Source organism: Podarcis bocagei (genome assembly GCF_964188305.1).
Source record: "Podarcis bocagei genome assembly, chromosome: 17".
Taxonomy (NCBI): domain Eukaryota; kingdom Metazoa; phylum Chordata; class Lepidosauria; order Squamata; family Lacertidae; genus Podarcis; species Podarcis bocagei.
Genome location: NC_138143.1, coordinates 10,109,788 through 10,125,618, shown reverse-complemented (window position 1 = coordinate 10,125,618; position 15,831 = coordinate 10,109,788). Strand labels below are relative to the sequence as shown.

The 15,831-nt window shown below is 44.8% G+C and overlaps 2 protein-coding genes across 3 annotated transcripts in view; one reads left to right on the top strand and one right to left on the bottom strand.

Annotated features, from left to right (window-relative positions):
* Positions 1 to 5,094, top strand: part of CNN1 (calponin 1) — a 36,633-nt gene extending 31,539 nt beyond the window's left edge. The window contains exon 7 of the mRNA XM_081176904.1: positions 1,598 to 5,094. Coding sequence (XP_081033030.1) covers positions 1,598 to 1,849 — 252 coding nt within the window. The 3' untranslated portion in view covers positions 1,850 to 5,094. The remainder of the gene's footprint in view (positions 1 to 1,597) is intronic.
* A 3,065-nt stretch (positions 5,095 to 8,159) lies between these two features.
* ELOF1 (elongation factor 1) lies at positions 8,160 to 15,461 on the bottom strand. 2 transcript variants are annotated; one of them, XM_081177083.1, is made up of 4 exons: positions 15,302 to 15,461; positions 12,190 to 12,311; positions 10,273 to 10,343; positions 8,160 to 9,859 (listed from the first exon to the last, which is right to left on the bottom strand). In XM_081177083.1, the coding sequence occupies exons 2-4, from the start codon at positions 12,303 to 12,305 to the stop codon at positions 9,795 to 9,797; spliced, it is 252 nt and encodes an 83-aa protein (XP_081033209.1). In that variant the 5' UTR covers positions 12,306 to 12,311; positions 15,302 to 15,461; the 3' UTR covers positions 8,160 to 9,794. The 2 variants fall into 2 exon arrangements, with proteins under 2 accessions (XP_081033209.1, XP_081033210.1); XM_081177084.1 differs by lacking the exon at positions 15,302 to 15,461 and adding an exon at positions 14,609 to 14,752.
* Between the last annotated feature and the right edge of the window lie 370 nt (positions 15,462 to 15,831).

Sequence of the window (15,831 nt, the reverse complement as noted above, 5' to 3'; positions counted from 1 at the left end):
GAGGGAGCATGGGAAGAAACAGAGGAGGTGGTACCCACAGCACTCTATCAACATTTCAAATGTGGCCACAGGGCCTAAAGTTGGCACCTGAAAAAGATGATAAAATAGCCTTAGACACAGTAAGATGGTGTAAAATCCTCAAGAGACAGTCCCAGTGTCCCATTAGATATTTTGCATTGCTGGGTTACATTCTTCTTCTCTGTAAAAAAACCCAAAACCCCCATGACTCTGGGAAAGGCACCATCTTTTGCACTCTGTTTTGCGTGCTCCCCCACCAAGTGGAACACCACCAGATTATCCCCACTATGGCAGAAGCACAACAGGCACACTGCAGCTGTTCTTAGAAATGTCACAGATGTAATGAAGTACAGCAGCGGTGTTAAGAAGAAGTCAATTTCTGGGAACAGATGGGAACGTGTGTTACTACTTGGGGATCTATTTATATATAACTGCCTGTCTACAAGAGCAAGGGGCATCCCCTAAGCAACACCCCCTTGTGGACCATTCATAGATTACTGTGCATTAAGCACTTTCGTACAACTAGGTTTTTAGGCATAATGCAAAAATAAGGGTACTCTGCCAAGAAGAGACAATGCTGCTGCTGTTTTGAGTACCAGATTATTTAACCCGGAATAAACCATTCCAAAAGAGCCCATGATTCTTTTTGAGCCAATGGCCTTGCTTTGAAATGCTATCTTACAGCAGCCTCGGAAACATGTGAGCTGAAGTTGAAGCAACTTCAGGCCAGGCGGGGGCAGTTATCTCAAGAAGATACCATTGCCAATAAACAAGTCCTAGCTTGTTCTTTCCTCATAATCCAGAAAGCAGGTACTGCTAATCTCAGAAGTGTTCCACAAGTACTTTTAGGTCCCCAAGAAGATCAAGGTAAACTCAGAAGAGCTATTTGAGGTATTTGTTGTCCTAGAAAGCAAATAAGCTCAGCCTTAATGCAAGGAGAGGAAGATGAGGGATGTTCAAACAAGGAAAACCAAATTTTTGCTTGGCATCCCATTGGCACTAATAAAGTTGAACTAAATACAGTGGTACCTTGGTTCTCGAACTTAATCCATTCCAGAAGTCAGTACCAAAACATTCCAAAACCAAGGCGCTCTTTCCCATAGAAAGTAATGCAAAATGGATTAATACGTTCCAGGCTGTTGAAAAACTACCCCTAAAACTCTTCTCCCCACCGCCCCAATCAGAGTAATCTTTCCAGATCTTGATCTTTCTCTCTCTCCCCCTCCCTCTCACGTCAAAGCAGCTGGGCTTTAGAGCGCTGTCTGGACGCTTCTCCCCACAGCCCCAATCAGAACAATCTCTCTAAAAGCGGAAGCGCAACACTAAAAACGGAAGCTCAGGACACGTTCGACTTCCCAAAAAAATTTGAGAACTGGAACACTCACTTCCGGGTTCCAAGTTGTTCATGAACTAGGCTGTACGAGAACGAAGGTACCACTGTACCAGCGGAGAGGGTATGAAGGGGGCCTCATGCGAACCCTGCTCTGCTTTCCATTCTTCTCCTTAAGACATTTCACACTCCCAGGTTCACCATTTCCTCTCTTCCTCTTCTTCCTCCTCCACCCATATCCATCCCTAGGCGGGCATGACGGCCCCTGGAACCAAGCGGCAGATTTTTGAGCCCGCCCTGGGCATGGAGCACTGCGACACCCAGAACATCTCCCTGCAGATGGGCAGCAACAAAGGGGCATCGCAGCAGGGCATGACTGTGTATGGGCTGCCGCGGCAGGTCTACGACTCCAAGTACTGCCTCACACCCAACTATGCCATGATCGGAGAAGATGAAGGCCAGTACAACCACAGCCATCATAACTTCTACAACTCAGAATAGCCAGCAGGAATCATGGGACGGACATAGAACAGAGACACCAGCACTTAAAAAAAAGAAAAAGAAAAAAAAGGGGCACTTCCCAAACAGGAGATCCACCATCAGGTGGCTATTTTCACCTGGGAATATAAGAAGATCCAGACAGTTCCCTAAACTGCTAACTAGCTCACTAGAGACTCTTCAAACCATGCCAAAGCCAAGTCTCCCCTCCAAGTCTCCACCACCGAGCCTTAATAGCTTCACTTCGATCTCTTTCACGCTTTATTTAATGTATGACGTACTGCCACTACTTTTAAGCATGCACTGATGTGGCTCAAAGCCACTAGGATGGAATGTTACAGTAATAATAATAATAATAATAATCTAATGGGTTGGGAGAAGCAAATACGAGGCAATGAGCACTCTTGATTTCTCCCTCTTTCTCTTTCCTGAACAAGAGCCATCAGTCATCTCTTCTCTGTGGCTTGTGGCAGCTCCTGCTGCTGCTGTTTTGGGTCAAGGCAGAAGCAGGCAATCAAAGGCACAGCTTCTGTTGGTGAACATATTGCCTACTGCACTCTGTTTTGCACCCTAACAGAAGCCGTTCTGGTACAAGCCCCATCATCTGCCTTGCTCTGTCTACAACCAGGTATGGGGCAAATTGGCAAGCCCCCCACCACACCTGCCTACTTTGCCAGGGGTTCCAGTCATTTTTGCTTCCTAAATACTAATAGTTTGTAGAAAAGCACCAGTGAACTGAATCAGCCATTGGCTTCCTGGAAACGGAACGTATTTAGGTAGAGTATGTGAACTGCGGAGGGAGACTGTAGAAGGAGGTTGGACGCATCTAACCAGTAAAGGGGTATGTTCACAGTGTCTGAAGTTATCCTAAGATTCATGTGAGAGATCGTTTGGTGAGAATTACACACAATTGTAAACCAAAACTGTTCATCTTCTACATCTTCAGGGAGAATCTGGATAATAACTTACCAGGTTATCAGTAATCTAGTCTTCACTAAAAAAGAGAGACAGAGAATTTATAGTCCTAATGGTTCTTAACTGAGCTCCATTATGCAGGCAACTTCTACAAAAACAATCTAGCGCTCAGAAATTGGAACTTCCCAGAAATACATGGCAAGTTATCCATTCCTCCTCCTGAATGCCTCTTGTTTACCAATGGTTCTCCTATCAAGTAAACCACTTCCTTGCCATCAATCTCATTTATCTCCAGCACACACTCCCAATTTCATAGTAAATAACGGAAATCAAAGCAACTCCATGCACTGCAAGCGCATTTACACACATTCTGGAGAAGAAATTTAAAATTCCAGAGGTACAGAACATGAACAGCCTTCAATAAGGCTGGCAGAAGTGCCGTGGGACTAATTCATGTTTGAAACTAAAATGCTTCTATTAACTAAGATTCACATGCTTCGAATGAAGACAAATGAATCACCTGCTATAAAGCCCAAACCAGTTTTGAGATAAGCCTAACCACAGAAGACCAAAATAAATCCCACTGAATTTACTTACACGAGTAAATTTGGCTTGTGATAGCACTATCATCCAGTTCAATACGTGCTCTGCAATCGATTAACTGCATGGATTTTAAACTTGCATAAATTTGCATATATCACAATAGCCCTGAAGGGGGAGGGGAAACATTCACTATTATTTCCACCTGTGTGAGGACCAAGGAGGAATGCTCTTATAAGAAGCCCCCTGCCACCACCTATGGATTTATAATCACTTACATTTAAAAGCAATTTTCCAACAAGTCTCCTCTAACTGACCAAAGCATTTGATTAATCAATTAGATTAGTTGTCCAAACATGGCAGTCTCGGTTTAAGGATTGGCGTGCTTATCTACCTGCGTGGCATCCAAGTTAGAACAGGAAAAAGCTCGCTGGCTTCACTAACTGCATCACCATGTTGTCTGGTGGCAAATCTAGTGTTTAGCCGGGGGGCACTTGCTCACTGATTAGCACTGTAGTTAGTATGTGGTACCAGATATTGTTACAAACCAACATTTGGGGGAAATGCCAAAGTCTATATTGCCAACGAAAGCAGCGGCTGTCTTTAAATCTTGCCCCTGCCCCTCGCTTCTCTCACTGGGGTCAGAGGTGCTCTACATATTGAGCAGCTAAGACACACCCAAAAAACCCACTCTAGAACTTTTTTTTTTTGTTATGTTCTGCTAATGACCACTTTTTAATTTCACTGCAGCACAATAAAAAAGAAAAAAAAAACACTTTTCTAATATGATTGGAGGTCTTCCTTATCCCTTGGTCAGAGGTTTTCAACCTTTTTGAGTCCACGGCTCCCTTGACCAGCACCATTCTTTCTGTGGCACCCCTGTGGGGCTCAGGAGCCCAGTTAGATCACCCCTTGCCTGCAGAGCTGGCAGCCTCTCACCCTTTTCCAAACACCCTTGTGGAGGGTTCCTTCAGCCTCCTCTCGTTTTCCTTCTCATTGGGGGTCCTCCAGGCAGCTGCCGCCCCTGGTCTCTGATCTGCGCCCCATGCCCCAAAGAGAGGTGCCTTCTCACACTGCCCCACAGGACCCTGGGCAGCATTCCCTGGGCAACTTGTAGCCACAGCTGCTGCAACAAACAGCCACACAAGCCTACGGGAGGCAGAGATGCAAGAGGGCATCAGAGGAGGGAGGGAGGGAAAGAGGGACAGAGGCCAGTGTTGCCTGCGGCACCCCCAACCATCATTCAAGGCACCTCAGGGTGCCATGGCACACTGGTTGAAAACCACTGCTCTTGGTCTATCTAGTCCAGATCTACTTTGGCTTACAGGGAATCTCTAAAACCTCCAGGCAGAAAGGACTTTTCAAACTCTGGAACCCAAGTGTATGCCAAGGATTGAGCCTGAAGGACCTTCTACGAGCAAATTCATGTAAAAAAGGCAATTTTTAAAGTGCTAAACTAGATTTGACTCTGCTCTCTTCCAACTCAATTTAAAGCTTGTGTTTCTTTGCAAGTGTCTACTGTCAAATGGAAAACAGTCAGCCGACGATGCAGAATGGGAGAGAATACGCCTGCATGGTTATGAATGTATTCAGCGATTTGTACCGCATTCAACGGCATAAAAATCCATGGGGCAAATTGGCTGTCATTTTAAAATGAGCAAGGTTTCTAGCCTTTGTAGTGACAGAGAAAACCTGAAAATAATGGGCAGCCTCTGCTTTAAGTAGAAAATTCAGATTTCTACAAAAAGGGTTATGACTATGCTGCAAAAAAATAATAAAGCATGTAAGCTCAAGCTATACTGTGCGCAGATCTAGAGCAGTTTAGAATCTTCTTCTGGGAACAGATAAACTCAAAACAATCTCTTGCTTGGCAGGTCTCAGAAAATAGGTACTGTACAAAATAAGGGAAATTATGTTTCATTTGCTGTCCATGGGTTGGTGTAAGAACATAAGAGCTTGCTGAATCAGACCAATGGCCCACTTAGTGCAGTAACCTGTTTCCAGTGGTGAACCAGGTGCCTATGAGAAGCCTGCAAGCTGAACCTAACACAAGAGCTCTTCCCATACCTGTGATTCCCAGCGACTGCCCTAAAGAGTCGCACTACCTCAGACAGTGGAGGCAGAGTGCAGCCCTTGTGGCTAGTAGCCATTTGATAGCCTTTTCCTCCATGAATTTTTCTAATCCTCTCTTAAAGCCATCCAAGTTGGTGGCCATCATTGCCTCCCAGTAGGAGTTCCATAGTTTAACTATGCACCAGTACTTTCCATGGCGTGTCCTGAATCTTCCATCCAATCTTCACTGGATAGCTCCAAGTTCTGGTATTGCAGAAGGAGATAAACTTCTACCCACTTTCTCCAAATGGTCCGCAACTTTTTCCACCTCTTATTCAACTTTTGTCTAAACTGAAAAGCCCCAAATGTTGTAAGCCTAGAGGAGTTGCTCTGTTCCCTTGACAATTTTGCTTCTTTGAAATCCTTTTCCAGCTCTACAATATTATTTTTGAGGTGAGGCTACCAAAACTGTACAGTATTCCAAGTGTGGTCACACCATAGATGCGTTTAATGGCATTATGTTATTTGCAGTTTTATTTTCAATCCCTTTCCTAATGGACCCCTAGCATGGAATTCAGCTTTTTCACACTGGATCAAAATCTTCTTTGAGCTATCCACTACGACCCTACGTCTTCTTCCTGGTCAGTCACCATCAGTTTGTTTACACTGAATTGCATTTACCATTTTACTGCCCATTCACCCAGTTTGGAGAGATCCTTTTGGAGCTCTTCACAATCTTTTAGTTTTAACCGCTTTTAGCAATTTGGTATCATCAGCAAATGTGGCCACCTCACTGCTCACTCTACACCATGTATGAACAAATTAAAAAGCACAGGTGCCAATAAGAACCCTTGGGGAACTCTACTTTCTGACTCCCTCCATCGGGAGAATTGTCTATTTCTGCTCTGATTCCTATTTCTTAACCAGTTACTGATCTACAAGAGGACCTCTCTTATTCCATGTCTCCTAAGCTTATTCAGGATCCTTTGGTGACCATTAGACAAGCATCTCCATTCCACTGGCTGGAAGTGACCAAACATGGCAACCCTTTACAACAAGGATAAAAAGGTAATACAGTACACAGGCGACTCTCAACTTAGATTACATTCTGGGGATAGTGTGTATAGTCAAAACACATTGGGTTCAGTGATGGGTGGGATTGTCAAAGTCTTTTCCCCCTGGACACCTGCCCCCCTTTATTTTAAATTGCGTAAAGCTGAATGTGCAAGTTGTGAGTTACCGGAACTTAGGACATAAACACCTGTATTTGCACGAACAAATCCAAATACTTTTCTCCATGTCAAAGAAACCTACAGGGTACTTGGTTAATTTTACAGCAGTTTCTATTATATAGTCATTGGATCCAAAACGGATTGGATTCCCCAAGCTGACCTCCAAATAGGTGAATAGCCAATACTTAGTTGACACGTTTCTACCTCGCCTTTAAGACAAGACAGCTTCCAACAGAACAAGTCAAACACAAAAATCGACAAACGTAAAATAAAAAGGTGGTTGAGACCTCTGGCCATAGTGTTCCATGCCACATGTCCTACAACCTTTATTCAAAAAGCAAGGTGACCCTGCCAAAATACAAAGGTTACACAGAAAACAGGGTCGTCTGGGGGCCCTGATTACCCTAGAACACTGCGCAAAGTCCCAACAGGTTTTATTTACTCAGTCTAATCTCTCACAGCAAACAAGCCCAGTCAGCTGATTTGTCACAAACACTCCATTCTGGTACTCTTGATGTTCTCACCTTGGCCTGGAATGCAGCCATTTGCTCCGTTTTTGCCAAGGTCAATAGGGGAAAAAAAGATTACTTCAAGAAGCCGTGCTACTTTACAAAGAACAGGATATAAGTAATAACTTCATAATAATCTTTACCAGACAAGTTAAGTGAGATGGCCAGCTTCAGTAGATGGGTAGAGGTTCAATTCTCCACAACAGGACCTATCATTCTCTTTTGCTGAGAATTGGGTATTGTGCAGGAAAAAGACAGCCAGCCTGGGCTGTAGCAAGAATGGGAAAAGGCTTTTCTTTCAGCTTGGGTCAGCTACTCAATGTGGTGTTTAGCCACTTGTCAAAATGTGGACGGAGCATCATTCCTTTCAAGGCCAGGTGGAAGGCCACAGTGCCACCTTAAAACTTGTTTCAATGGCCCTTCAGTTGACTCTTCCTTTGGCTGAGAAGTAGGACTTGAGTAGTAGCTGGTCTCCCCAAGGCAAACAGGAGAGAACCCAAGAATATTTTTTTAGGCTCCACCATCCCTGCTTGTCTTTTCTTTCATCACTGCCTGTGGAGCTCTTAAGGAACTCCACCCCAAAAAAAACTTGCCTCCCTAACCAAGACAGGTATATAATTGAAAGTTCTGCATTAAAATAGACTCAGTGTGATCTTGCACCATTACTATTAGTGGAATGACCACTCCAACAGAAAGCTCAGTTTCCTTAATGGTAGTTCAGCCTTGTGGTTCTTTGATTTCCTTCTTCTACGGAGCTCAGAATGGTATTTTAGCCCCACAGCATCCATATAAAATGGAGCTGGGCTGAAAGAGGGTAATTTACCCAAAGCGTCATGGAAACTTACAGGGAACTGAAGATGCAACAGCGAAGAGTATCCAAGAACACAGCTTAAGGCACTCTTGTCTTCTTCAAAATGGGCAGCAATTACAAAACCGAAGACAAACACAAAGTTGCTATCACAGAAGCAGCTAACACAAAAAGCTGTACTGACTTCATACAATCCAAAAAGATTAACGTGGGACCCAACACAACACCAGCAGTAACAGAAAACACTGAACAGATGCTTTTCCATTATAGAATTTATTTAAAGGGGATGATAATTATTCAGTTACTGGCAGAGGCTGCTCTAATACATTTAAAACAAGTGGATTCCTGCTTTCTTGGACATTATTTACATACAAGGGCACAAGAATTTGCTGTCCAATAGGAATTAATTCCTGCTTAGATCTAAAAAGACAAGGGACTTGATAGAGCAGCAGTGGTTGTTTGGGAATGTACAGCTGGAGGCTGCTTTTACCATCGAACGCAGCCCAAAAAGGCCTCCTGATTCAAGGCCACATGACAGTGAGGGAGGTAAGGTGAGAAGGGGCCAGAATCCTCTGTCATTGACTGCCAAATTCAGAATTAAACCTCTGCCCGTATCGCCATTCACTCCAAAGTAAATCATATGTGGTGGTTGCTGTGACCCCTGTATTTTGTGAGCACTCTGTTATTAGGGAGGCTAATAAGAAAAGGGAAGCCAAACTGGCAATTAAGTGATCTATTTCTGGAAAGCAGAGTTCATGCTCACCACAGTGAGAAAGATAAAAAGCAAAGCAAAACAAAAAAAACATACACACTGGAAGGATCTTTTACAATATACTGTTCAATTATCACCAATGTACATTGCACCAGTACCTATTAATCCGATGATGGCACAATCTCTGTGATGTAGGCAGAATTCTCCTCAGTAAAGTACAATTAAAATCCCACATCTACTCCTATGGAGCATCCAGAAGCACAGTTAACATCACTGGCTACTAAATTGGCTTTTAAATAAGTCTTTTAAAATAAAGCAACGCTTCTTTCATGGGATAAAGAGTCCCCATTTAAAACAGTAGCATCAAGGAAGAGTCATGATTTCCCCCCTCCATCATGTTGATGGTCCCATAGTCTTAAGGTCAGAAGTAAGGTCAGATTCCTGCCTATTCAACTGCTGGGCAGGAGCTAAGCTTGCTTTGTTTCCTGTGAAAGGAAAGAAGAGTCCTGCGCATGAAAACACCCAGGAAAAAAGAAATGATGGTAGGGAAAGAATTATAAGAAATTCTTCTGGCAGTTTCAGGAACCCAAGGATGACATACTGCCACCCCTACATAATTGGCACCAACCTACTGAAAGAAATGTTTCCTTAGTGACCAGGTCTACTCCTCAGTGAGTCACTAAAGCAATTATACGTGGGGGATTATTTCATGTTCTGTTCCTGTATACTCTTGCTTGCTCAGCATTGCTGTTCAACCATGGCAACAAGGTGTGCAATTTCCCAAGGACTACCTCTGAATACCCAGCGACAAAGGAGCTTGCATGGATGCTCCTTCCATACAAGCCCCACTGAAATGAACAGAGATTGAATAGCGGCCCTTGATAAGAATGCACCCAATGCATTGTTGTATAGCAACAGTGATCCCAATGATCAGTATGTTTACAAAACTGCGGGCCTTTCCAAAGTTTTGCAGATCCTACTTATAGTCTTTAGTCCCTTAATTCCAGGAGCACAATCTCATAATATTCATGTAGGACAGGATTACTGGATAGAAACAACAGCACAAGAGTCACATTTCCCAGCCACTTGTTGGATCTTCCAATGCATTATGTAACAGATAACTTCCACCCTCCAAAATTAAGAAGTATTGTTGAATTCCTGGCAAGTTCCTCTCCAGTTGCTATTGATTGGCTGCCTCACAAGCATCTATCCAGTCACTGTAAACATCCACTGGTTCTGAAAGATCTTTAGGGTGAAATGTCAAGGAAGAATCTACCATGAGTGCCCCCCACATTAAAAAAATACTATTGGTTTTGGATGTGTATATTTTTCAAAAACACTGCTAAATCTTGCAAGTGATTTCTTCTATGAACCATAGTTAAGCTGGTACAAGAGTAGAACTCTAGCTGATTTTAACTATCTGTGGTGGTGGGGTATTTCAGTTGATTAACCACTTTGGCAAGGCTATGTCTGATCAATTTTGATGCTCTCTATTTCCAGGTCTTTATGCAGGGTAAGATAAAACATGTCAAGGCCAAAACCAAGCAGAAAGCATTACACCCTAGGTTATGAATTACTGACATGAAAAAGTAGGAGCCAAGTCTACATGGGGAAAGAGAATAAAATATTATAAAACTGAATTGAAGTTCAAAGGATACATGTTATAGGAGTCTGAAATTCTTCCAGACACACGGTACAGGATATCACACCCGTATTTCGAGCCCTGTCCCTGAAACACAAAAAAAATATTATAGCTGAAAAATACCCTTATGTGAGAAAGTGTAAGCCAGAAAAGAGGAAAAAGATGGTACATTCATATGACTTTGGGTATGGAATATTGTTTAACATGCAGTGAACAGTAGGCACAAACATTCCTACAGCCATCTCCGTTAAAGGCATAGCAAAATAAGAAGTACCAGTCACAAATCTTTCCCTACAGAATGGATGGGGAAGCTCTGGCCCAAGAGCCAATCTTATGCCACACAGGGCTCCAATCTGGCTCACAAACCATGTTACCCAAACCATGCCCACTTGTGAATCATTCTGATGGAAAGGGCTTTCCAATCCTGCTTTGCCTGGGGAAGTAGGACACACAGCCAATGCCTGCGGAAAGCAGGAGTGAGCTCCCTTTGCATCAGCTAATGTGTGGAGAGTTCAATTCTGCTTGGGGACTTGGGAAAACATAAGGCCAAATCAAGGCCAGCACAAGAGGCATAAATATTCCATTTTCACCACCCTGCATTAGTACTAAAATCATTTCAATGCCAACTGTAATGAATATGGGTTGCTCGCGCGTAAGTTACCGCCACTCCTGGCTAAGTTGGCTTGTTAAACCTTTCCTGTCTGGACAGCCCTTCACTTCGTGGCTGCCTCAGTCGCTAGCAGAATCCGTCAGTGGGCGTTTCTTAAACCTTTTCCAGCATAAAAGTTGTTTGACGCCAAGTCTCCTCCTACTCTCCCTGCGCGGAAGTCTTCTGCGCAGGGAGGGTGTGGGTAGCGGAGGACCCGTGCTCTCCCCGCTGGTGTCCAGCGAAGAGTCCTGGAGCCCTCTCGCCGATTCCCCCATCTGCCCTCCTTTATCCCTGGTGTTGCACTGATTTCCTTCCCCAGCTGAGCTGCCTCTCTCCCTGCTGGGTCCCTCTCCAGCATCACTTGAGAGCCTTCCCTCCCCCTCTGGCTCCGATGTCAGTTCCCTGACACCAACAATGAAGGAAAGCAAACAAGGACGAATTTGGACGAGGTACTTCGAAATGAAGAAATGTTGGCCTCTGCACTTAAAATTTGATATGCTCAGTGGGGAATAAAATAATGCACTCTTCATACATTTCTCTTTTTATTTAATCATTTTTTTGCCCACCAACATCTGAAGGCCTTGTTCAGCCAACATCTGAAGCTTGAGAAAGGACTTTCTTGGCAGCTGCTCCCACAATTTTAAACTCCTTGCTAATAGGAGGCCCAGTTAGCCTCACCTCTGGGGTTTTTTACCTGCTTTTTGTTTTTTTCCTTTTCCTTTGTTATTGTATTTATTAGTTAGCTGCCTTGATCACCTCTTCATGGAAATAAAGGATACAGATACAACCAAGGAATAATGGATATTTTTTATGTGCACTTGAGAATTCTCCAACTCCTTGAAATATATCAATTACTTGTTCTTCTGAATGCATTGGTCTTGTTCTGTTAGGTTTCTTTTAAAAAATCCTTTAGTTTTTGTCACTCTCTCTTAACACCTTTGAATTCTGCCACAAACACTTTCTTCATACACCCTTGAATAGAGGGGAGGGTTGGCAAAGGAGCCTGAGTCTTCTCGTTGTATTTTGGCTCTGGAGGCATTGTTTGTGACACTGTGTACAATGTAATACATGGAAGATGAGCAGATTGAACTACCAGCAAAGTGCTGGCCTACCAGCTATTTTTCCTTTATTTCCTTCCCAGTTCTAATAATGTCTCTGTTCCCAGCTAAAAAGAAATGTCCTCCTGCATGTCTGGTTTCTGAACCTGCACTTGTCTGCACCCTATTAAGCTTCAGTTTGCTGCACAACATTAATCCACACTCTTCTTTTTTTTACATAACTTACATTTTAACATCGCACGATTTCTCATGGTTACAGAAGGGGCAAGTAAATTGGGTCTCAAGTGTCCCAGTCATCTTCTTCTTGGGTGGAGGCTTCCGCTTTGACTTCCTACGGCCCATTTTTGCCTACAGCATGCAAAGCAAGGAGAAACAAATGTGAAGGGGAGTGGAGGCAGGAGAAGAAGCTTCAGCAAAAGTCCTTTGATCACTTTGGAGGATTAGGGTTGCCCAGGTTCAGAAAACTGCAGCCAAGGGAGCACAGCCAAGGACTGGCAGTTCCACTGACTAGGAGGGAAGAGTACGTGGTGGCCAGCATGAAGGAACCTGACTGCGTATGGTGACTCAGGGGCAGAGCAGAGCCAATAACAGGAGTAATCCAAGAATCATGCAAAACAAAAAGCCCCTATGGTTTGGTTATATCAGCATGCTCAGTAGCTAGAGCATGAGACACTTAATCTCAAGGTCATGGGTTCAAGACCAACATTGGACAAAAGATCCCTGCCTTGCAGGGGGTTGGACTAGATGACCCTTGTGAACCCTCCCAACTCTACAATTCTATGAGATTTCATTCCTTTCTCCTGCCAACCATACTGGGTGACCCAGAAACACTGACCACATGAGGGGGCTTTCCTTGACTGCCCCCCCAATTCACCTCACCCCATAACCAAGGGAGCAAAAACAGGACTGACTACAGAAGGGTGCCCAACAATGAACTGTGTGCGCGTGCATGTGCACACACACACACATACTGTATATATGTCTGTGTGTATATATATAGCTTTAATTCTATTACTGTTTAATTGTTTTTTAATGATTGCTTTTTTTCCTGTAAGCCTCGAGTTCCTGGTCAGGGGGGAAAGGTGGGGTATAAATACATATAAAACTAGGGTATAAATAACTATAACGCCACTCTGAAAAGGCACCTATAACCTGCTCTCTCCCCCCCCCCAAGTTCCTTTGAACAGCCCCCTCGGCCTGAAAAGAACAGCAAAGGGCTGTTATAAAGTGCGAAGGGCTGCTTACAATGTTTGAAATCAGCACGGCGCCAGGCACATTTTGCACCTGGCTTTTGAGCACTAGCAACCAAGTGAAGTTGCCCGGGATGGCGCCTGAACATCTCCACCATCGGGAGCTGCATGCCTGGGGATCCTTGTATCCGAACTGTTTCCACACACACTGGTACCCCGTCCTGGGGAATGCTTATTTTATCTGCACTACGGGAATGAACTTCTGGAACCGAAATGCTTTTCCTTTTTCTGCACAGCCTGAGCAGGGGCAGTTACCACTGCCGGGGGGGGGGGGGGAGGAGAGGTTGGTATAAGCCAGGGGTCTGCAACCTTTAAGACAAAAAGAGCCACTTGGACCCGTTTCCGAAGAAAAAAAACCTGGGAGCCACAAAACCATTACGACATTTAAAACAAATATATCTCCGGAGCCGTGATCTGACAGCGGGCGGGAAGGTGACGTCGGGACGGTGCATGACTAACGCACGCACCGCCCCCATGCGATGTCACAGCCAGTACAGCGCCCGCCACAGTTGGGAGTGTCAGGGTGCACAATGTGCCTCCTCCCCTTGCTAGTATCCGCCCCGGAGCCGCAGCAAAGGTGTAAAAGAGCCACATGTGGCTCCAGAGCCGCGGGTTGCAGACCCCTGGTATAAGCCAATAAGTATGTGGCCTGTCCCTGGATCGAGCAGCTTTTCTTCTTTTAAGTTCTCAAAGCTCTCAATCTAGCTCAAGGTGGTCCTCTGAACTATCACATAAAATAAAGACTTCAGCCTTGTCCCCAAATGGCAACTAGACATTCCGTTCTAGCAACTATAACCTTGGTTTAAGGCCATGGTTCCCAATGTGGGGCAATTTGATTTTTAAGAGGGGCAATCTGATTTTTAATGGGGGGCAACAGTGAATATCCTTTTAAGCTTCTTCCACGTGAATATGAGTTCACTTTTTGAAAAACAAGAATTATATGTCACAAGCAGGGGAGGCATCAGAATTTGAGAGATGCTTAGGCGAGGCAATGCCAAGAAAAGGTTGGGAATGAAATAAAAAGTATTAAGGTCTTATATATATAATAAATATTCATAAATGTACCAAGCAAACATGTACATAAATATATAAACCACATGTCTGAAGCAGCACAGGAAAACAGCCCTGGAACCATTTTGGCTCCCAGACTGACCAAATGTTTTCTCTGCAAGGTCAAAGGAAAATGGAAAAGATTCCCCATTGTCTTTTCATTTACAAAACCTATCTAAAGGGTATATCTGTGTATGAATAGGGTGAGCCTGTGACCTGGCTCAAGAACTAAGTATTTATCATTACAAAAGAATAGCCAGGCTCCCCAGGGTATCCAATCAAGTGACCATTAACAGGTAACCTGCCACACATGAGATAAACAATGACAGGAGGTAAACAACGTACTCAGATTTCTCTTGAGCTACACCCCTTCTGTGATGTAAGTATGATGTTTCTGGGGGTGGTCTTGGACTCCAAGGCAGGCAATTTAAAATGTCTATATATGGGTGGACACACTTTTGTTCTGGGTCCTCCTCCTCCTCCTGCGTGTGAGGGGAGCACCCTGTTCCAACAGTTCAATAAAGATCAGGTTTACTAGATGCTTTGCTTCTCAATATTCTCTGGTTGGCCTCTGTTATTTTCTCCGACCTGCAAAGGACTCTAAAAGGGCTCTTGTGTCCCCCATAAGGGCAGATTTTCGTTTATTACAGAAACCACTGGTCTAAGGTGCTCTTTGGCGCCTAGTTTATCCACCCCAGTTTCGAAAGCTGGTCTGTTTCCTGAGCATCTCTCAGAAGTGAGCCAGGGCCCAGCTGGTTTTGCCCGCTTAGTGGGGCGGGCGACTCTCGTCACGGAGCTCCGCAGAGGAGTTCAAGACGAGGGCCGAGATAAGCGGCGTCCGGGCGCCCAACCGGCCGCGTTTGTCCCCGTTGGTGCGGCGGGCGACTCGGAAGCGGGCTGCCGCGCGGTGCTCCTCTTCCCTCCCGCGCTCCCCTCGAGGGCCCGGAAGCAGCTCCGCTTCCGGAGCCAACGCCACTCGAAGCTCACTCCGGGCGCCACACCGGAGGCCCGCCCGAAACCTTCCCTTTCCCCCCTTACCTGGGGTCGGTTCAAGGCCTCGTTTCTAGCGAAGTGCCACAAGGCCTCGTTTCTAACGGAGACCAGCACTTCCGGCGCGCCACCCGGAAGGGAAACGCGACGCTTCCCCCCCCCACCTCCCGAGTTCAGGGAGGGCAGGTTGGGAAGGCGTAGAGATAGTGAAAAGCGTAGAGTCGCCCGACGCGGCTTAATGATTTGGAAGACGGGAGGTCGCGCCTTTCGGAAAAGCCTGCGTAGAAAAAGGAAAGGAGGAAGGAAGGAAGGAAAGGAAGATTCAGTGATTTTAGTCCTGTTTGGTTGAGGAGGCGAGCGGGGAAGAAAAAGGAAAACAGAAACAAAAAAACAGGCGCACCGTATATCTGGTTGCAGCAAAAGATCATAGTGCACAACAGCAGACAGTAGCCTTCTGCTCCGTCCCAGGCAAGGCAGGTTGTGGTGTTTTGTTCTGTTTTTAAAATTATAAACTGGAAAAAAATCCAAAAACCACATTTCCCACACAAAATAAGAGCAGCGTTAGAAAGCACAGGAAC

Coding starts and splice junctions, on each gene's coding strand:
- ELOF1 (XM_081177083.1), bottom strand. CDS start 12,305: ATGGGCCGTAGGAAGTCAAAGCGGAAGCCTCCACCCAAGAAGAAGATG. Junction 10,344..12,189: donor AAATCGTGCGATGTTAAAAT/GTAAGTTATGTA, acceptor TTTGTGTTTCAG/GGACAGGGCTCGAAATACGG. Junction 9,860..10,272: donor ATTTCAGACTCCTATAACAT/GTATCCTTTGAA, acceptor TTCACCCTAAAG/ATCTTTCAGAACCAGTGGAT.